This window comes from Centrocercus urophasianus, unplaced genomic scaffold, assembly GCF_019232065.1.
Source record: "Centrocercus urophasianus isolate 14NV4802_14NV808 unplaced genomic scaffold, USGS_Curo_1.0 seq_19, whole genome shotgun sequence".
Lineage (NCBI taxonomy): Eukaryota > Metazoa > Chordata > Aves > Galliformes > Phasianidae > Centrocercus > Centrocercus urophasianus.
Genome location: NW_024884744.1, coordinates 11,171,851 through 11,194,103, shown reverse-complemented (window position 1 = coordinate 11,194,103; position 22,253 = coordinate 11,171,851). Strand labels below are relative to the sequence as shown.

The 22,253-nt window shown below is 40.0% G+C and overlaps 1 protein-coding gene across 2 annotated transcripts in view; it reads left to right on the top strand.

Annotated features, from left to right (window-relative positions):
* Positions 1-22,253, top strand: part of ACAP2 (ArfGAP with coiled-coil, ankyrin repeat and PH domains 2) — a 55,967-nt gene that overhangs the window by 8,847 nt on the left and 24,867 nt on the right. For both annotated transcript variants that reach the window (XM_042820638.1, XM_042820637.1), the window contains exons 2-9: positions 6,031-6,088; positions 7,672-7,791; positions 9,134-9,187; positions 12,066-12,124; positions 12,622-12,805; positions 14,243-14,287; positions 15,272-15,367; positions 18,265-18,339. In XM_042820638.1, the coding sequence (XP_042676572.1) occupies positions 6,031-6,088; positions 7,672-7,791; positions 9,134-9,187; positions 12,066-12,124; positions 12,622-12,805; positions 14,243-14,287; positions 15,272-15,367; positions 18,265-18,339 (691 nt within the window). The remainder of the gene's footprint in view (positions 1-6,030; positions 6,089-7,671; positions 7,792-9,133; positions 9,188-12,065; positions 12,125-12,621; positions 12,806-14,242; positions 14,288-15,271; positions 15,368-18,264; positions 18,340-22,253) is intronic.

Genomic DNA, 22,253 nt, shown 5'->3' with positions numbered 1-22,253 from the left:
TTTAAGATGGGAGCAGCCCTGTGATGTTTGCAGATTTTAGCAATGACAAGTTTTTGCTCAGCACTCTCAGTATCTGGAGCTTGTTTCTGCCTTTTTTGTTGTTTTACTATTTTGAGATGATAGAACTGCCTCCTTGTCTCATGGTAAGGCCTCTTAGAAAGCTCTGGACTCATTCCTGGTTGGCGTTACCAGTCAAAGCTGTCTGGGACAGAGATTGTGATGTGTACCTTGAGTGCAACAAAATTTCCTCCTTTTGGACAGTCACTTTATTGCATTCATTATCCTTTAACCATGTGTAGTCCTGCAGTAAAGAATAAATCAGGTGAAGCATGCATCTTAAAGGGGTTTGTCCTGTTTTGTTGCAAGCTCATAGAAAATCCCTGGAATTTCAGAGAGGAAATAGAGTGAACATTGTTTCTGATTCTGGTTCAGGTTGTGAAGCTTTTCTGAGCTATTGATAAAACGTTTTGTGCTAACGACTGAAGAATGAATAATGCAAGGCATACTAGTGTGGCTGAGGCAGCTCATCTCAGCATGTCTTGGAGCATTCATCATCTGTCCTGCATGGAGGGGCTCCGTGCCAGCAGGGAAAAATCTTTGTGGTGCCAAACCAGTGCTTCAATGGGCTCAGTGACAGGCTGCTACAGCCTGCTTTCTTCAGCCCACACTCATGGTTGTGGGTCATGCCAGAAGTCATTCAGCCACTTTTGTGTGCATCCTTGGTGTTAGTCATGGTTTTTGGGCCTGTTGGTCAGTGTATGACTTCTGTCCCTCAGTGTAACATGCTTCTTTTTAACCTGTGATTTTCTAATACCATTTTACCAGAAGTGCACCAGAAGTATTCCTTGTTACCTTGCTGAGTAAGTTAATTCTAGGTACCTTCTAATATCCAGTTGTAGATGAAAGAGGTCAAATAAAATGCACAGTGGAAGGAGGGAACAGTTGACGAGCCTGAGGCTAGATCTTAAAGGTCCCTTCCAACCCAAACCATTCTATGATCTGCCATCAGAGGGATGAAGTGAAGAACTGGTGGAAGCCTCCCGTTTCTCCGTGCAGTGGCACTAAGCCCTGTTGAAGCGTGTTTCCCCAGGCCTTACTTTTACCTTCAGCAATTATTGCGTGGCCGTTTCTAAACCGATGTGCAAACAATTGTTTAGCTTCTCAAATGTGATAGCAAGGTGCAACTGCTCATACTTGTGGCTTGCAGTTTGTCCTCTCATTAATGTCTGCTGGCTTTTCTGCTGTTGTGGTGGACTCTGACAGGGAGGTCAGAGAAGAGATGTTGCTGAAATCATCAGGTGTGTGCCCTCATCTTGCACTTCTGCATCTTATCCTATTGCCACATTTTTCACAGTTAGTAGTTCTTTTCAAGTTGTCCTTAAGGTGTTTTGAAGTTCTCTCTTATTCTTTCTTGGAAAAATGTAGTGACTTATTTGCTCCTATTTTCTTTGTCTTTAAGAATGCAGAATGCAGTCACTGTTACCAGTGATTCATAAACAACTCCATGGCTGATTTTGTTCCAGTTGGATAATTGGGATCAGGAGTCATTGTCTTAGTGAGCTTTGAATGAATCTCAGTGGGCGCTGCACAGGTTGAAACCTCAGTTTGGTATCATAAAATGGTAGCATGAGTGCTTGGTAATTTCAATTCATTCCTGTGCATACCTAGAGCAGTGGGATGCATGGATAGCTTCTGTATACATGGGGCTGTATTGAGAAGTTAAAATGATCATCACTTTTACTTTAGCCAACTAAGAACCAGGTTTATCCAGCTCTGGCCTTGCTGTTAATGAGCTGCGCCTTGTTACAGGTTTTCAGGCTTCCGAATGGCCTTAAAGTTTAAAACAAAATGCAATGAAGAGGATAAAAGGCAATTAATCACCGTTCCATTTACTTGTTGGTTCACATTCAGTCATCTTCATCCATGCAAGGCAGAATTGTTCTCCACTGGCAGTGGGGCACAGTAATGCTTCCTTACTGACTGCTCTCATGTGACAGTACTGCAGTGGAAAAAATGAAAAAAAGGGAATATAGTAATGTGTTCTCAAGTACTTTGATTTAGCTATGGACAACTTGTGGCTAGTATTACATGTCAGCTTGTGCTACTGAACCACAGTAGATGTGAGTTGAAATGGTATGGCATCTGCAGTGAAGTCAGGTGTGCAGTGAGGACGATTGTGTACAGAATTTGTGCAGGTAGGAGATCTGTGAGATCTGTGTCTTTCCAAGATTTGAAGACAAATCTTCAGCACTAATATTGTTGGATTTATAATGGTAAGAATCTGCTGTTTCCACCACAAACCCTTATACATGAAGGTATGCAGAAATCTCAGTCTGATTAGCATTTTCTGTTGTGTGTTTCTGTTCTTAAAGTGCATATAGGAGGTGAATATTGAGATTAAGGTTTAGACTTTAGACTTTCTTTCAATAAAATGAGGGGGAGCCCATGGGAAATTACTAATAGGCTGTTATTCTTTTGAATAATTTGTGATACTGGGCTGTATTAATTCTTGAATTAACAGTGATCATTAATCATCCACAGCACATTTGGCTTCTCCGATTTGTTGCCTTGCATTCAGCATCTAATACATGATGAGTATCCTGCCTCCTTGCTTCCAGGAATGTGGTGTTAAAATGCAAGATAGAGTGGATGGGATGAATGAGTGGAAGGCACAAGGCTAGCCATGGCTTTGATGCCACGCAGATATTTGAAGAACAGCTGCCTTTATGAGCCTTGACCACTGCCATCTTTTACACTGTAAGGGTAAGGGGGGGTCATACAAGCCAAGCAGGCACTTGTGTGTCTGTGGGTTGCTGGCCTTGTGCTCAGCAGTGCGTGGTGTTCACACCTGGACTAAGTTAATTAACATGTGCCTGCAGCTCATGGCCTGCAGGTGACTGATTCTCCTGGAGCAGAGCTCAGCTGTCATCTTCCTTTGGTTCCTGGGGTTTTTGGTGTCCATCCCCGCAGTTCTGAGCCTGTCCTTCTTCACCTGCAGAGCCAGGTATCCAGTGACACCGTCCTGTGACACCGTCCTGCTGCCTGGAGCCACCAAGTTGGGTTTTGAGTTTCCTTCCCTTGTCTCCTATATTCCTTCTGCATTGCAGTGTGGCTGTGCAGGAAGCTGTATTTTAGCAAATGCCTGTGTTTTAGGAGAGGGAAGGAGAGGAGGAACAGCAATGGAGAGAGACACGTTCCTGGGAGTCCTTCTTATGGAGCATGAAGAAATCGGGAGACTGCTCACTTACAGAGCTGTCCCCCACCCTTAAGCAGCTGTTCTGCTTTTGTGCTTGCCATGCAGTGTTTGAACATCCCACAGCTGCAGATGTTTGCCTTTTGTTCGTATGCTGAGGCAGATTTGAAGAGCTGATCCTTAATCCTGATGCCAGAGCCTTTTGGCCAAGATTAGCCTGACGCAAACCCTGGTCCCAGCTCCCGCTTTGAAGCAGCAGCATTCCTGGTACTTGTCACAATTGGCACTGCGTCCTCAGTGTTGTTTTGTGACCATTTCCTGTGTTTATAGCTGGAGGTTTTGTTTCAGCTGAAGACGTGGGATTTACTCAATCGTGACAGTTTTCAGTGAATTTGGATCCCTGACGCAGATGTTTTAGAGAAGGATCTGCACCTTTGTGTTTTGTGGCTTCGTGAACTATTGAATTAAGAAAAAATAATGTTGATGTAGCACAGCTCAGGTAAAGGGTTTTTAATGTGTTCCCTGACCCAGTATGAAATTAATTTGTCTGGATAGATGGGTACTTTCACATTAGTGCGTTATTGGGTGTCTGTATCTCTATTCTGATAGGAGGGCATGCTCTCCATTCTTAAGCTCACAATCTAGTGTGTGTGTGAGTATGAAAGTAACTCTTCTACTTGTTTTAATGTGATGGAAATGGTGAAAGGTGCCAGTTCAGTGCAGAGAAACAGGGAGAAATGGAGAGCTGGGTTCTGGAGCCCTCTGACCCGTGCCCAGCTGTACTGTCCTGTCCCTCTGTCCTGTGGCTGTGGTGATGGGCCAGCCTGAGCTGGGGGCTGCAGTGTCCCACCTGCAGGGAACAGAGTGATGGAAGGGCTGTGTGTCCGCCCACCCCTGAGCACAACTGCAATTGCTGAGCAGATGTGCTGTCTTCATTCTGCTGCTCTAACTGCCCTTATCTCCCCTCTTAATCTCAAATCTCTCTCCAACTTTTTAGCTCATTAAGTCCTGTGGAGCTGGAATTCCCTGCTAGTTAAGCACACACAAAACATTTTTCTTATCAGATCTTGCAGCGATTCTGTAAACAAACGACTTAATCATGCTTTTCATGTCGATGCCAGAGAGACAAACAAAATTGGTTGCACTGGTTGTAAGCAAACTAATATTTTAAATATTGAGATGTTTATCATTTTTCTCCCCTTTCTTGAAGTTTTTGCTTGTTTGTTTGTGTTCCATTCCATAGTTCTTTCGGAAACAAAATTCTGTTCTGTAGGCTGAAATGCAAGTTAGCTGTTTATGGAAGAAAGAGAAGAAAGTAAAATTGCCCCAAATCCTTTTATGTGTGAAGCTAGAGAACAGCAGAAGCCAGAATGTAACTGCTGGGGAATGTGCTTGGCTATAGAAGGAGGATGTCACTGTGGGAATGCCTTTGGTTACTGAACAGGAATGTAATTCTCTATTGGGGTGACCTGCAAAGGGCTGGGAATGTCATGCGTAGTATTGGAGCACTGCAGGCAACTGGTTATGTTTTTCAGATCTGTTCTTTTAAAATAAATAAATAAAATTGCTTTCCCTTAGTTTGGGGCTGAGCCAGTTTTTTTAATTTTTCTTAATTCTTGGCTTGAACTCGTGTGAACTGGAATGGAATTAGCAAGAAGAGACAGTAAAGCTGTGGTCCCGTGTGCTCTCTCCTCAGTTGAAAGCTGGCTGAAGGAATTCCTGCTCCAAATTGTAGCTCTCTGCCCGTCTCACTTTTTCCAGGAGGAGGTTTTTGGGGGGAGCAGAGGGGATGGCGGCTGAAATGTGAGATTCATCCAATCCAGTTTTCCATAAACCAATGCAGAAAGCTTGCTGTTCCCTCATGCTTTCCCCAGGACTCGCTGCAGTGGGTGAGCACTGTGCCTCTGTGGGCTGTTAGGGGGGAGAAGCTGACAGAGTGAGCGGCCCCGGGATGGGACAAGGGCTGGGAATACAGCTGTTCCTACCGAGTGTTCTGTAACTCGAGAGCACAGCCCCACTGGGTAGCTTTTGTTGTGTAGCACTCGTTGCCAGAAATGAATACGTGCAAATCCTCAAGGCAGTAGAGCCTGATGAAACTTACCTCATGAACTCTGAGCAAAGCGCCCTCCTTTCTCGGTCTCCGGTTGGTTTTTATCCAGGTAGCAGTAAGGGAGGGGGTGTCAAAGGAAAATTCGGCCTTCAAACTAAAAAAAGTTACTGTTTAGAAATGCTTTATGAATGCAGCATTTGGTGGAAGCTGGAATTTGACTGGCCCAGAAGATGGGATCAGCCTTGACTTAGAGGCAAGGGCTGTAACTGTCGTGAGCTGTGCTGTAAGGCCAGCTGATAGTAAGAGTGGTATTTTTCATGCTCCTATTGCTGTAGTTCTGCAGAAAAAGGAATGAGAGAACTGTTGGCACCAGGAGCATCACTAAAGGATTACAGAATTTCACTCAGAGTTAGTTTCTTTCCTGTGTTATTTTTATAATGGGCCATTGGCTGTCCAGCAGTAGAGGAAACATTTAGATGTGGCAATCATAAAGGTATGACACAATTGGATCTCAAACCCTTCTTAGTAAGCTATCTGACTTATTACTGGTATTATTTTCTGGTAATGTGTTTTTTCCCTTTTCTTACTGTCTTTTCTTTCCCTGCATTTTTGGTGGTTCTTTTAAGTTTCAGGTGTGGGACAGCACAAATTTCAGTGAAACTGCAATGCCAATAAATGGGTTAAATGAATGTGTCCTTATCCCTTCCCCCACCTCCCAGAGTATTTCTTTTCTTTTTTTTTTTTTTTTTCAATCAAGTTTTACATGGAAACATTTTTAACCATGCAGGGCAGCTTTAGAAGAAGTAGAAGGAGATGTGACAGAACTGGAACTGAAACTTGACAAGGTAAGCTTTTTAATTCAACAGCGTCTGCTTTGGGGGAGAACACAGGAACCTTGTTTGTGTAATTGAAGTCTGCAGCTGGGAAGTGGCAGCAGCTGCTGCAGAGGGGATGGATGTGGGCTGAGCACACAGTGGGACCCCGGGGACCCCAGTTTGGTAAGGCAGCAGCAGGCAGCGCGGCTGCATCCTGCAGCTGGGGCTGGGCTCATGCAATCCCTGCCGGCCCTCTGGCCAGACCCTTGCTTGCCTGTGGCAGCCCCGTGAGCTGCAGGAGAGTTCCATCAGCTTCCCCAGGCTTTGCTGTCCCTGATCTGGGAACTTGGGTTTAATAAGAACTGCGTGCTGATCACGTCTGGGGATCCCTCGTAGTCTGCAGGCACGGTTACGGCTTGATACGCGCTGTGTATGCATCCACCCGTCCTGCAGCCTAGGGGACTTAACTGCTGAAAGATTTGTCCTGCTTTGTGCATGTATGTAAAATGCACGTTGTGCAGCACGCCTTCAGTGCATTACAATCCATTTGTGTTTTCTTTAAACAGCGGTATGTAGAGGCTTTTTTTCTTTCTTCGCAGCATTTTGTGTGGCTTGCTTTACTTTCGCATCTACAAGAAAACTGTTTCTTCATTTTTTGCTAAATGTCTGAATTTATTTTCTGCTGGTGATCTGATATGGCAGGCAGATGCCATTTGCTGATCTCCTCAGCTGCTTTTTGCATACGAACCTTTGCTCCAGCGCTTGTGGATTGGCTGCTGGCAAACAAATGAAGACCCTGTTAGGTGTGGTAACTCCAGAGGCTTGTCCTTTTCTTGTAACACTGTTTTTAGGTTCGTGGTTAATAGTGTAACCATTTGCTTTTTCAAAATAAATCAAGGATACTTAATTTCAGCTGTCCGGTGCCAATGATGGCGATGCTGCTGGCTGCAAGGGGTGATGAGGCACACGAGTATTTAAAGACTATGAGCGTCTGTCTGGGAAGTTTGTGTTTCGCACCAGTGTAGGAGGCTCATTTGAAGGGCTGGAGGAGAGTTCTCCAGGATCTTGTCCTGCTCCTCCAGATTTCTTGCAGGAGTTCTGTGCCAAAAATACAATTTTCTTGTTCTTTTGTTTTGCATGCAAAGTCCCTTCACTCTTTACCCTGGGACAGTGTCCTAGCGTTTTAAAACAGAAACAACCAGAAAAGCCCCTTTTACTCTCCTGGCAAGAGAGTTAGTGCACAAGGGGGGTATTTAAGCAGCGTAATTGTAATGTGAAGCATTAGTGATTTAGTCTAATGCTTTAATCTAAAGCCAGCTCAGTGTGTGAGCTAGATAACTACGGCCTATAGTTGGATGGCAACCTTGTTGCTTGGTTGGTCACATTGCGCTCAGCCTTACTGTCCCACAGTTGTGATTTCTGGACTAAATTATATGCTGCTGCTTCTTCCCTGGAAGATGGACAGTGTGCTCAGGATAAGGAGCCATGAGCAAAAAGTAAAAAGAAAGTGGAAAAGAAAGATTATGTTGGTGGCGTTTAGAGAAAGTAAAAACAAAACAAGCAAAAACCTCATAAAAACAAACATCTTACTGTATCATTTTTCTTCTTTTTAGCTGGTAAAGCTTTGTATTGCAATGATTGATACTGGGAAAGCTTTCTGTTTGGCCAACAAGCAGTTTATGAATGGAATTCGAGACCTCGCACAATATTCCTGTAAAGATGCATTGGTGGAGGTAAGTTAGTGGTCAAAGTGGATGTAGAAACACGTAACTTTAAAAGGGCACGTAGTGCAACATTCAGCAAGGGAGGTAGCTGAGGTTTATGCTACTGAGCTGTTGCTGGTTTTTCTTTGGAGTATGCCTTAAAAGTGAGCTTTCTGAGCTGTGGTGCATTGTAAATGCATGTTTCACTTCAGCATTAACCTGTAATGACGAGGGTTTTTCAAACTCCAGAGCATCTTAAGACAGCAGTAGTCATCTTGGGAGGAGTGGAGCAGTGAACAGGTGTGCCCTGTTTATTTTGTTGTAGTTGTTCCAGCTACAAAGTGTAAAAGCCATTTCTGTACAGCTGAGTTCCTTGAGTTGATCTCTGGAGAGTTGGGCCTCGCATGCTCTGATCCATAAACACTTAGATTTTAAATTCACGAAGCTCACGTTGATGAAGTTGTATCTTCAGACTGATGTCTTGATAAGCTAATTTGGGAAACAATATTTCCCATGTATTGGTGTGAAGTGAGTATGAAGTTATGTAATGTGCAGCTATAATTACGTGCACATCTTGTATATCGTGCATGTTTAATGCATATTATGTAACAGCACTGATTGCAAGTATGCATCTTCACACTGGTCATATGTAATGCCTGTGGGCTCATGTATGGCTTTGAGTGTTGCTGAAGCTTGTTGTCTTGAAGCTTACTTGTTTGAGATGTTGTACAGTGACAAAATCCCCTGAATTTGGCCCAGTTTTACTTCTAATCAGTTACATTTTTTTATTCCAGTTAGGTGGTTCTTTTTTATTGTTAGAAAAGCTTTTTTCCAAGGGTGTTAGGGAGCCTTATTTTCTGTTTCTAGTTGATACTTAATTTCTACAACTTGGTTTTGGTAGTTCTAACCATACCAGCTGTGAGGCAGCACTTCCTGCAGTAAATGTGTATGTCTGGATGATTGCAACATACTAACCAAGCTTTTGGCGTTACTTATAAGCTTTAATAAATATGAAGTGGTGTAATATTAAGTTTTTATATTGTGATTAGAAGTTATATTAGGTTTATGTTGTGTTAAATTATGTAGCCTTTGCATAGTTTAGTCAGCTTAACTTGAATTTTTCCTGCTTTGCTTCTATTTGGTCCTTTATATACAGGTAGGTAGCAAAAACATTTTGTTTGGGTTGTTTGTAGCTTCAGTAGATTCACTTTATGATATCCCTGTGTTCTCCTCCTAACAAAATGGTTTCAGTTTGAATAGTCATGTGAAGGGAAACCTTTCCCTAAGTTCTTTAAAGCTGCAAGCATTGCTTTTGTGTTGTGTATTTAGTAGGACTGAACTTAAAACCACTTTGTTTTTTCTCTTTTTACAGGCTAACTTGACAAAGTTCTCTGACACCTTACAGGAAATGATCAATTATCACAATGTAAGTGATTTTTGGCTGGAACATAACCCTGATGGCTCAACTCCAGCTACACTGGTGTTCTTTTTTTTTCTGTTTTCTTCTTTTCCCTTTGGCCCCTACTGCTTCTCTTCTCTTTTCCAGAAAAGTGGTGGAAAGCAACTGAAGTATCTCCAAGTGCTGAAGATATGTAGCGTTTTCTTTATGGCACTAAGAGCTTAAAATGCAATTCAAACAGTTTTAGCTGAAATTCTCCTTGTTAGCATCAACCTAAAGTTGTTCTGCAGGCTGCGGTGTGTGTGTGTTTTGTTTGAGATGCTAGCTTAGAAGGGAAGAGAAACAATGGAAGTTGAATTTCTTTATCTTGTATAATGAAATAAAATGATAGCTTGAGAGGAAGTGGACAGTGACATTTTGGCAGAGAGAAGCAATGCAAAGGTTCAAAGCAGCAGACATAGGAAAGGATTCCTTTCATGTCAACAATTTCTTCAGATTAGAACAGGTGGATTCAGCTGGCTCTAAATCCATTGTTCTTTCTGCTGGTTGCCCTCTTAGCCATGTCTTTGCTCTATGGTGTGTTTCTTTTGACACACATGCCCTGGGCCCCATGTTCCTACTTTTATTCTTGTACTACATGATTGTGACTTGCAGTACTTCGGCTAAGATCATGCATATTCCAGCTCTTCCTCTGGGGCAGTTTGAGTGCAGATAGCAAACAAGGAGACAAAAGAAGGCTTTGCAGACAGAAGCAGAGCTACTTGTGAGTTCTGTCCTGCTTTTCCCCTCTGTTTCCTTGCTGTGCTCAAGCATGCTGAGTAGAGCAATGGCTCTTGTCAAAAGGCACGAACGTAAGAAGTGAGGCATGGCATAGGATTTTAAAGTAGAGCTTTGCCAGATTTACTCTGTGGCCCTGCTTAGCTTTGTGTGAATCTACTTAGTTCATCAGGACTTATGAGCTCAGTGCCAGCTCTGCTGCTGACCAAGTTGGCAGGAGAGCTCTTGTGAGTGAGGGGAAGCTAGAGGAGAAAAGAAGAGGAGAAGCAGGCTCTGTCCAGAGAAAGGAGGGAAGGGGTAGGAGAGGGTCCCACTGAGATGTGAATTACTGCCCGTTTTTCAGTATGTGTCTTTGCTACAGAAAAGGCTGAGACCCAAGCTGATGTAATGTGGTAAAGGTAATGTGTTGGGAAGGCTGTAAGTCTGGTGTGATGATGGTCTGGGCAGTGTTTTCTGTTCGTTTGGGAAAAACATTCATTTATTTTTTTTTTCCCCTAACATTTTTTCTTCCCGCTTCTTTGTTACTGTAAGTGGAATTGCAAGGCTGATGCTTCTGGGAGTCCAGTCATCAGTGCAGTTCCATCTGGTTGCATTCTTTGTGTATTGATCTTGATTGGTGCACTCCTCAGGCATTGGCACACTTAAATGTCAGCAGTGGGAGTAGTCCCACTGTGATTTCCAGCTTGTAAAGAAGCACTTTATCTGTTCTTGTTATCTGGGTTTTTTTTGCTTTTTCCAAAGTGAAAACACAAACACCATCTTCTAAATGCTCCTAATCCTGCTGTTAGATGTAGGATGATTGAGGTTGGATGAGGTCTCAGGAGATGCTGGTCTGTCTGTCTGTCAGCCTGCCTCAGGCGGGGTCAGCTGTGAGGTTGGGTGAGGCTGCTGAGTGTTTTTATCCTGTTTGGTCTTGAAAACCATGGAAAATGGAGACTGAACAGTGAGTGTAGTACCACTGTTAATGGGTGGCTTGAACTCAGTTGTATTTTCTTCAGCGTTTTCTTGAAAGAGGAAAGAACAAGCTGCTGGGTCTTTGCTCTGCAGTACTTGGTATTGCATAGTTGATACTGCTTGTTTTTTTTAATCCTAGATTTAGCGTATAGGGATATTAAGACTCAAACTGAATTTTTGATTTGTTCTTTCAATAAGATTATTTCACACTTAAGTCATTACATTTTGGAACAGCTTGTGTTCAGTTGGGACAATCACTTTTTCCTTGTATTCTTTTGACTTAATCAGGATGTCACAATCAAGCATATAGCTCAGCATAGCAGCAAAACAGAAACTGCCAGTCATCTTTATTAGACAAAAACTGGATTTAAGTTAAAATGTGGGTCAAAGCTAAGTTGTGTTAGTGACACTGTGTGAAGAGATTGTAATGCCATCAGTGCTGCACTTGGACTTGAGTCCAACTTCCATCAGAACAGGCTGGAACACGAGGTACACTTCTGCTCTGACATCACTTGCTAGATTTTTTTGCTGTTGCTTTGGTGAATGTGATTCCAGTCTACTTTTTGCCTTTGTATGTTGAAAATCTTAAGGATACACCTCAACATCTCTGTGCCATGCCAACAGTGTGTTGCTGCAGGTCGACGTGCAGCAGTGCTAGTTCTGGCACACTGACTCCAATCTCTTTTCCAGAGGTGCCCAATCACTGAAAATCCAGTGATGCCTCTTTCAGAGGAATTTAGAAAGTTGTTGTTTTACACAGGTGTTACATCAAAAAACAACTTGAGCCACGGTTAATTTGATTACCTTTATACCTTCCTGTATAAACGTTTATGTGAGTATGGACCAATGTCATCAGTCTGTGTTTATTGCTATACTGCTTTCTTCTTTTTTTTTTTTTTTTTTTTTTTTTTTTTAATTTTTTGCTACACAGTGATGTTTGGCAAAGATGTTTTTAACTATGGAAGTGATATATAATGTGAAAAAGTATTCAGTTTGACACACAGAATACATTCAGAAATTCTTGTCTTAGAGTTTCAAAATGTTGAGGAAAGCAATGGCTTAGGATGGACTGTGGGGTGTAGGGATTCCTAAACAGTGTTGATGTGCATCTCAAAAATGAAAAGCTATGAATACCCTGAAGTTACTGAACTACGTATTAATGCTTTTCTTTCAGATCCTGTTTGACCAGACTCAAAGATCAATTAAAGCACAGCTTCAGACTTTTGTTAAAGAGTAAGTTAATTTGCACTTGTTATGGGAAAACCATAGATAAAACTGAATTAAAAGCATCTGATATGAGTGAGTTGGTGAAACATCTTTCCTGAAACTCACCAGCCGTAAGTTGAGAAGAGCATGTTTTAGTTTGTCAAAAATCACTCAAAATCTGAGAGGCTTTTGTTTCAGCTGCAGAAATGTTTAAATGGAAATGGTTCAAATTACTAACCATAAATTATGTGCTGTCATTCTCCAAGTTTAGAAGAAAAGTGCTTACTAAAGCTTTTCCCACTAAGTAGGAGACACACTGATGTAAATTCCAATTTTTTCCTTTCCTCAGAAGAGGACAGAGAGGCTGCAGTAATACTTTGATTTCTTTATTTGATCTCAGCATTTGTTAAAGAATGTGAAAGCCAAGAAGCTCACTGTAACAGTCACAACACAGGCTGTTTAGTGAATCTTCAAACACTTTGTGCTTTGGAATTCATTTGCCATCTATCTTTCCTTTGTTGCAGGGATATTAAGAAATTTAAAGATGCAAAGAAGCAGTTTGAAAAAGTTAGCGAAGAAAAAGAGAATGCTCTAGTAAAAAATGCCCAAGTTCAAAGAAATAAGCAACATGAAGTAGAGGAAGCAACCAATATTTTGACTGCAACACGGAAGTGTTTCCGGCACATAGCTCTGGATTACGTTCTTCAGGTAAGTGCAGCAGTAATGCTTTTCAAACTTGACATCTCTGACCTAAGTGTATTTTGTAAGTTGGCTGTGCTGTAGTTCCTTAAATATTTAAAATATAAACTGTAACCCAGCCTAGCAAATAGTGATGACAAGAATCGTTCTGGTGTGGCAGTGCAACCTATTAGTGGGGTGTAGGGAGATTGGCAGCCACTGCTGTAGACTGGGTCCTTGTGTCCATTGACCTGCAGCTCATTTGTTGTTTGGAATTTGTGTGTTCTAATGTTGTACAGTTCCTATGATAAAGGTGCCTTTATAGAGCAAGGCAAAGTTTCATCATCTCTTAATTAATGCAGGCAAAAAATGAATTCACCCTTAGGAATCCCTTCTGCTTGGATGACTCTTTTCTGCTGGAAGAGCGGCTTCACAATAACAGTCTCTTTGCAGCTGTATTGACTTTGAACTGCATTTCAAATCCCTGGCTTTCCTCTTATTCTCTCCCTTGAGCTGGGGGTTTGTTCTGTACAAATTTAATTATTTTCACTGCAGACAGTTTTCCAAAATACCAACTGTGGAACTATAGAACTACATTCTGTTTTTGGTGTAGAATTACAGCCTGGTTTTGATTATAGCTTCACTAAGCTTTCCTGCTGCTGGAATCTTTGAACTGATACAGAGGTGTTAAATTACAAAATTACACATTTCTTTTCCTGCTGTATGGGGCCTTTAAATCCAAGGCAGGTCTGGGTGGCAACTTTGAGGATTAGGAGACAAAGAAGATAAAATTAAGTGAATGTCAAGAATTAAATCCTTCTATTTATATAAAGTGAAATATCTCAAGTTCTAGGGCAACACCATTGGCCAGTTGCTTCAGCCAGTTTAAAAGTACAAGTATATGCAAAATGTGACTGAAGTTACAGTGATCTTGTTTGTTTCAGTGACTGGGGGTTCTGGAACAGTTTAGAAAGTGTCAGCTGAAAGGAAAAATAAATATGGCCCAGTCTATTCTTTGTCTCTGGACACTGAAGGCAGTGATGCTGCCAGCAGCATTTTTAAGAGATTGGTGAGCAGGATCAGCTCATGCCATCAAAAAGAGGATTTGAAATGTTCAATTCAGTTTCTTGAGAATGGGTACAAATTTTCCTTGTTTCAGAGGTTTACTGTATTCCTTCTATACAATGTGTAGTGTCTTAATTTTCTCTTCTTGCCTAAGGAAGTTGTGACTATTAGTGTCAATAGTTGCAAGCTTTCTATGATTGCATCACTTTAAAATCATTAAAAAACTCACAGCTTCTGCAGTTTTAGAAGTGCCATGTGAAATTAGATATTGAGTTATGCTTTTTTGTTGTCTTAAGCTTTGATGTGATTATTTGGAAGTAATCTGAAGTTTACCCCTATGGGGGAAATTTGTAAGCTGAATAAAATCAGCAACTATCAGCAACTTTTTTCTTTTTTCTTTAGATCAATGTTCTTCAATCTAAAAGAAGATCAGAAATCTTAAAATCGGTAAGATATGCTCTGATTTCTGTATAGGGTATATTGGAATACATCAAAATGATAAATGACTGCAAAGCAGTACATTAAAAATGTAATTTTACTCATTAAACATAACAAGTACAGTTGGCACTTTGATGGTAGTCAGCTTGGTCTTTACTATAACTTGGCATAGAAACTTAGTTACTTTTAGCAATCTCTTGGTTCAGATTTGAACACTTTAATAAGGTTTTCATTGTTCTTTGGGATGTGCTGCATGGTTAAAATTGAACTTTGTTTGCCAAGAATTCTGCTATTTAAGTCTGCTATATTCATTTATAAACAATAAATACTTTTCATAGTCTATTCTAAGATGGATTAAGCTATTTGTACAAAAATGGTATTTTTTATATAAATAGCTTAGAGTCAGCTAATATGCAAGATGTTTTAGTATGCTGTCTGCTAAATAGACCACAAAATTAAATGGTGCCTTTCTTTCAAAGCTCTAAATTTGTATTTTCCTTAATTTCTTTAACTAGCACAAAGTTCTGTTGGATCACAGCAGTATAGCTGCTTGTCATTGTGCTCTAAATCTTCCCCAGTTGTTTCCTTTATGACTGGACAATCTTATCTCAGCTGTGTTCAGAAAAGTTGTTGTTTTGGATAGTTGGTGAATAAATCATGTGGTCTCTCTGTTGTACATATGCTAGTTAAACAGGCACTAATAAATTTTTAGATGACAGGAATTACTGTGGTTTTCTGTCCTTAATGCAAACATTTTCTGAAATATTTTATGTGGCTCTTTGCTGCCTTTACCTTGAATGTTTGTTACAGCATTGAAAGCTGCACAAGCTATTGACGTAGAACTGCAGGGAGCAACACAGCAGAAAAGAACTCCAGATTTTTTGCTTCTTTTTTTTTCTTTTAAGTTCTGTTCACATGGAGTTAAGGAACTTTTATGCAATATCTGATAAACGTCGAGCCTTTTTTAAATATCTTCTTTTTTTTTCCCTCCAGATGTTGTCATTTATGTATGCCCATTTGACCTTTTTCCATCAAGGCTACGATCTGTTCAGCGAGCTTGGGCCCTACATGAAAGATCTGGGTGCACAGGTAAGACTTCAAAAATAATGCCTTATAAATAAACAACCATATGCTGGTGTGGAAGAAAGGTCCATGTATGTACATGTGTAGGCATATTGTGGATTGATAAAACCAGCCCGAATTCTAAATGTCTATCCATGTATGAAAGCAAATAAATAAGAGCAAACGGATGCATCTGCATTCATCTCAAGCAGTTGTGTGCAGTGTTTATGACATTTTCTTGTTCTGTCCTGCCATCAAGAAAGGAAGAGCTGCTTCAGCTGCAGCCCTCGGCCTTTGGTGCACTAGTAACAAGTTAAAGGTTCAGGTGTGTGACTGTCCTTAGCGCTGGCTGGGTGCCTTTTATTCTTTCACATCCATCCACTTTGAGTTGTAGTTGTTGAACTCTAGTGCTTTGATAGTACAGAGTGTGTTCTGTACCTGTTTGGAAGAGGAGATGGGGAAAGCAAACAAAAGCTGTAGAGTTGGGAGTGTTTTATGCTGCTAGTCAGGTTTCATGTTTCTTTTTCATTGATATCATTGGAGTTAGGGTTATTTTTGAAAGGCTGATCATCCATTTTCTTCATCTATCTCGTATGGAGTTTTCTTTAACACTCACTTTGGTGCTGGTATCATAGCAACTAACGGAGTTAGATATAGAAAACCCAAAGCTGAGAGTGTTTAATTTTTTTGCAAATGGAACAAAGCTGGATTGACATCCCTAAAGTTGTACAACTTGTTGAATTTTCCAATGGCAGACATTGGCTTTTAAGTACCAGATACAGATTTGTAAATAGCTGATGAAAATGTAACTGCTAATGATTCTGCAGTTTGCTTTGGTTGAATTATGTGTTTGACAGGCAGTGAAGGAGGTATGGTGAGACAGAGGAGGTATGGTGAAACACGAAATGGGCATTTGTTAGATTTTTCTGAAAATACTCTTGGCTGTTTTTGTTAGTAAATAAATTCTCTTTCGCAGGTGAATCCTGTGCTCATATGACATTTAATAGCATGAAATAGTAAAATTTAAGCAATCTTAAGTTGTACAGTTGTGTGTAATTCTTTTATGTTTTCAAAACTACTGGTTTACATGACAGAACTGAGCATCTTCTGTGTTCTGAATATTTTAAGTCAGTGTAGTATCACTCATGGATCAGATCACTGTAAGAGAAGCTTTAATGACACACGAGTGATATGTGGTTTTGCATGGAAATTTTGATATTTGGCACTTCTCACATGAAATGTGGTATTAGTTTAAAAACAGAACTGACTTGAATTTTCATTCTAGGGTAAAGATGCAAAAAGTTAAACATCTTACTCTTAGTTCTGCATAGAATACCACTTAAAAACATTGAATTATTATACAATACGTTCACCAGTAAACGCGGTATTTTGAGGAATCTAATTTTTGAAGGCTAACCAATGATGGGTAGGAGGACTGGGATTTTGATCGAGTGATGCGATTGCCACAGTTCTGAGTAGTTGTTTGCTGTTTGGTTGTTGTGCTTCTGACCAGAGTGAAAAGAATAAGTTCTTGTCTGAGTTTTGGAGCTGGAATGATGCAGTGCTGTTTTTGTAGTGAAAAGCAGGAGATGGAAAAAGATGTTGTTGAGAATCTGAAGAACTGGCAGAGCCTGGACTTAGAAACACATGTCCCAGCTGTGTGGTGGTTCAATAACTGTTGGGCTGTCCAATGTAAAGGTGTGAGACCCTGTGGTGTCCTTTTTTTTTTTTTTTCTTTTGCTCTCATTTGTATCATTTCAAGCAGGGGAAAGAGAGCAATGGAGGACATGACCGGATTTGGCAGAGAATTCTGTTTGTGGTTATGGGAGTGGATGGAGGTGATGTAAATGAGGGGCTCTGTTAGTCACAGGGTGCCCTCTGCCATGTGACTGATTTGTGTTACACGCTGTCCAGTTTCCTGCATTTAGGCCTGGAGTTGAACAGTGTCTGCCTCTCAGATGCAGAGCTGCAGGCTGCAGTGCTCCATAAGCAGTGTGGCTGTGTCACTGTTGACTATCTGGGGATCGTGGAGTTGTGTTAACAGCTGGATAAAGCAGGAGCTCATCAGGCTCTGTAGCATTTTGTGGAACTACCAAGATAGTTGAAATGTCAAGCAATGTCTGTTTCTCCACCCCATTCCTTGTTTAAACATCAAAGCCTGAACAAACAAACTTACTGTCCAAGAGGATATCTTAAATTTCCTGCTTTATTTTTCCCTTATGGTTTCAAAACTTTTATTTTTTTTATGGTGACATTATAGACATGGATATAGCAAGCTTTTTTGTTTTTTTTAAATCACTGATTTGGTAAGGATGATAACTTCAATCAAATCCCTCTCTACTGTGACAGTGCAAAATCAGTTGTTTCTGAAACAAGAAGCAGTTTTTGAATGGTCCTAAGATGCAACGGAGCCTTGCTCAAGTAGTTCTGGTGACTCAATCAAAGCCACCAATGCAAAAGCCTGGTTGGAGCAATTCCCTCCTCTTTCTGGAAGGAAAAAATCACTATCATTTGCTCTTTCTAGTTTTGGCTGCTGAATCCAACGCTGCTGCATAGGCCAGTCAGCCAGCAGGAGCAGCTAAAGCATGAGTCATTCTCTTCAGAGGCTGAGCACCAATGCGGTATAGGAGTCGCATATGCTTGGCACCATGCTGTTCTTTGAAACATTTCTCCTAAGGCTTACAAGAAATGTACACCTTTCATAGAGGTTAATTCAAGATGATAGGTGCAGTGCTTTAAACAAGGCTTCAATGGTTATTAAAGGTAAACACTTTAACCAGAGAAGTGTTTTTTTACTATGCAAATGAAACAAATCGTGCAATGTCTAGACATAATGTGTTCTATTTTTTTGTCAGTGTTATGAAATCTACAGAACCAAATTTCTTTTGAAATCTAAAGATCCCATTTTCTGTTTTTCTTTACAGCTGGATCAGTTGGCTGTAGATGCTGCGAAGGAGAAGAGAGATATGGAGCAAAAGCACTCCACTATTCAACAAAAGGTACTTCAGAGAATGTAAAGGGTACACTGCACATCCATTTTCATGTCTCTGACATCTGTGCCCAAGGGTTCATCTCTGCATTGGAACTGTGAAAGTTGTTATCTTCAGCACAGAGAATTAGCATTGCATGTCCTTAAGCATAGGATGGGATTGTAGTTATTCATTTTTATGTAACAGAATATAGTATTATATTTAGTTTTGACTGGAACATAAATAGAATATGAGGGTTGCTTTGGAGTTTTTTTAGGGATCCCTAAACTTTTCACTGGAGTTCTTCATTCCAATCACATCTCGGGTTCAGTATGTCTGTAAAAGTAGCTCTCTCTTTCTCCTGTATGCTGTAGGAGTGAGAGATACACTGCACACTCATGCAGTCTTATGTATTGCTCTCCTCCTGAACTGTGCCAAATGAGTACAGCACTTTCTTATAGTCTGGCAGCTGCTGTTGCCTATGAAGAGGCAAAGCAAACTTTTGTATAGGCTTTCTCATGTAGGGTCTTCTCTTATGTGCAGTTATGAAAGTGGTAACATGAAATTGTTTTGAATGTATTCGTATGTATGATAACTCTTATTTTTGCTTACTGACAAAAGTGTAGATTGTTCACATTATGGGGGAAATAACGGTCGGATGATTCAGAAGCTCTAGATAAGTATTGATTTTGCAGGTATAGTGCTAGAAGTTAAATATGTATTGTATAGATATTTTTTTTCTATTGAACTCTCTGATAGTGCAGGTACTTTTGAAATGAATTAGATACCAGTTTGAAGGTAATGGAGCACTTTTTACTCTCATTCGAATACATTCTGTATCATTCAGGTGTCATAAATTTTGGAAAGTGTAAGTGAAATCTGAATAAAGAAATTCAGTAGTGGAAACATGCTAGTACTCCAATTTTAGGTATCATTAGTAGGAGTCAGTATAAATAGTACTGGGAAATGGGGAACAGGTGAGGTCAGTGCTTGTGTTCAAATTTGCTAGCTCTAGGAGTGGGCGATGGTTGGGGTTTTTGCTCTTAGAGAATAGCAGTGCTTGGTGAAGGAATTTAGTTATGGACAATTATATTTAATTGACCAAAGAAGTAATAACTTGTTACCATGCATTATGGTTGTTGTTGGCAGTAGTGTTTATGTTCTTTTTTTCCTCAAATGCTGCTTAAGGCTGCTTTACAGGTAAACTGTTTCTGATTGTATTAGCAGTTCTTGAATCTTTCAAGCTTTGTAAAACTTGATAAGCTATAGCAGTGTGTGTGTATATATGAATATATATATTGCAAACAGCATTCAGTGTGAGATTATTAATTTATTAAGTATTTTAATGGAATGACCATTTTGTGCTGTCACCAAAATAGATTCAGTACATTCAGTTGTATCGTATGTTGTCTTCTGAAGTTGTTTTGTGTTACCAATGTTGCTTCTTGTTATCACTTGAGTTACTGATGTGTTTTATGATAATGCATAGATTAATGCAACTAGGCTTTGGAAGGCATGCCTTACTGGAAATTCCTCTTACAGCTCCTACTTTTTTTTTTCTTCATTTTTTATTTAAACCATGCTGTCTGTTTTATCTCCCACTTGCTTTTCCCAATCTTCCCACCAAGTTTGTTTCCAGTGCATCAGGAGTTCAGAATCTTGAACTGCCTTAGACCTCAGATCTTGTTCTTTACAGCATCTTATCATCCATTTGACCTGACCAGGATGTCAGCCTGTTTCTATTTTCTTGTCATGTTGCTTTCCACTGGGCTACCCCTCAGGCATATGTTCCCAAATCTTCCAGTTCCAAATCCGTACGTGTTTTATAACTATTGAAACTTCTTGAGTTGAATATCTCACGAAGTGTTTATGGATTTAATGTACTGAAGTTTTAATCTGATGCTTCAGAATGATGCCTTTTCTTCATTGTGTGGATAGACAGCAGTTCCTTTTCTGAAATCTATAGGTAAGTGCATGTGTGCACACCTACCCACCCACTACCTGTGTTTGCATACGTGTGCATCTGCATGCAGAATAATTGCACTAATTAAATAATCCATCACATCCTTCCTTATAATCATCAGTTAAATAGACTGTTACTGGAATAGCTAATGTAAAAGCCATGGAAGGGTTTGGTCACTACTATAATTTGTTTTCTTGAGATAATTGATGTTTGATTTTTGTTTTAAATTTGTGCTCTATTTACTCAGCAGCTATGCAAGAAGCCATTATTTTAGTGTAAGAAATGCTTTTTTGCTCCTCATTATTTGAAGCAACATATACTAGGGATTACCTATTACTGTTGATTTATGAGATTTAAAAATCACTTGTGAGCAGCATTATGGCCTTTTGGTTCTGTGACGGTAAGATTTTGTTCTAAAACCAGGGAAATGGTACCAGAAGCATTTGCATCAAACCCCAAGTAGTGTTTTTGTTCTATTCAAATCCCACTTTCACTTAAAAGACAAACAAAAAACCCTACCTGTAAAGAACTGTTCAGGAAACAGCTGTAGTGAGAGTGATTTGAGTAAACAAGGTAATAGGAAACCAGATGCTACCAGAGTCTTAAAGCAGTCATTAACCAGAGCTGCTGTTGAGACAGACTAATGCTTTTTGCAGAAGTGAAGATGTGCCAGTAATTCAAGTGGCTTGTATGTTCAGTGGTGATCTTGACTTCTGGCCCTTTGCCTTGGATTGCAAATCTTGCTACTTGAATGTGGTGTTGTTCTGAGCTCTTCCTCAAGGGACTTTCATCTTCAGCATAACAACAACCTTCTCTTTCAGTTTGCCTGTGTGATGGGATGGGAATGGAAGCAGCTTCCCAAAAGGGGAGTGTTTGCATGGTGAATGTCTTCTGCTTTGGTATATACTGGAGCAACTTTTCAGAGTATTATTTTCTTTGGTATTTGCTCTCTGTTATTTACTGCCTATTTAAAAAAAAAAAAAAAAAAAAAAAGAGTTTGTTTTTCTTTAAAGAAGCAGAATACAAAATGTCAAACAATATCTTTGCTTACAAATTCAAGTTTAGAATACTGATACGTTCCTGATGTTTTCTGAGTAAAATGACTCACGTGGCTTTTGTGATGTGCTGGCAGTCAGCTCTGCCACTGAAAACTAGGGTTTGTGATGTTTTACTCACAGGAAAATCATGTGTAGAGAAACAAAGAAAACATGAGCTGTGAAATGACTCCAGTGTATGTGATAAATTTCGAAGTTGGTATAAAAATGCATTCACTGAACCACTGTCAAGTGCAGCATGCTGGGACCCACCAGGTTAACTGTAAATGTGGGAAGTTTTTCCATTGCCAACTGATTTCCTGCTCTTTGTGGACACTTTGTTTGTTTTTAAATTAAAGACAAACATCAACAACAAAAACTGCCAAAAGCATGCTGTATATTTCATTTGTGTAACTCACTTTTATGTCTTCCTGTAGATGGCCAGCCTTGGCAAATTGATACCAGAATATAAACCAGAGATGTTCATTCCTTTAATCTTAATTAAATGTGTGGTATCACACTACAGTGTAAGCTTCGTAATACTGGTTTAATTTTTTAAGTTCCAATCAGGTGAAGAGTGCTCTAGTCCTCAATAAGTGAAATGAACAAACAAATGATATTTAAAATGCTCCTTATTGGCTGTGTGTGTGTTTAAGGAATATAAGATTCTGAGTCACACAAAGTGACTGGATTTATTAACATGTGATTCTCTTATGCGGGTTACTGGAAAGAGAAGGATGTATTTCTCTCCACCCCTGATTATTTTTTGTGATTCATTAAACTTTTCCATGATCCAAGGTAAAAATAAATTATGATGTGACCTCTTTTCCCTGTTCTTTAATTATTAATTGAGGCGTTCAGATCAGACTGAGGTTATCTAGTTTTTCTACTTTAATCTCTTTAATTGGAATGAAGGCAGTTAAATGTTGTTTCACTGACTACAACTT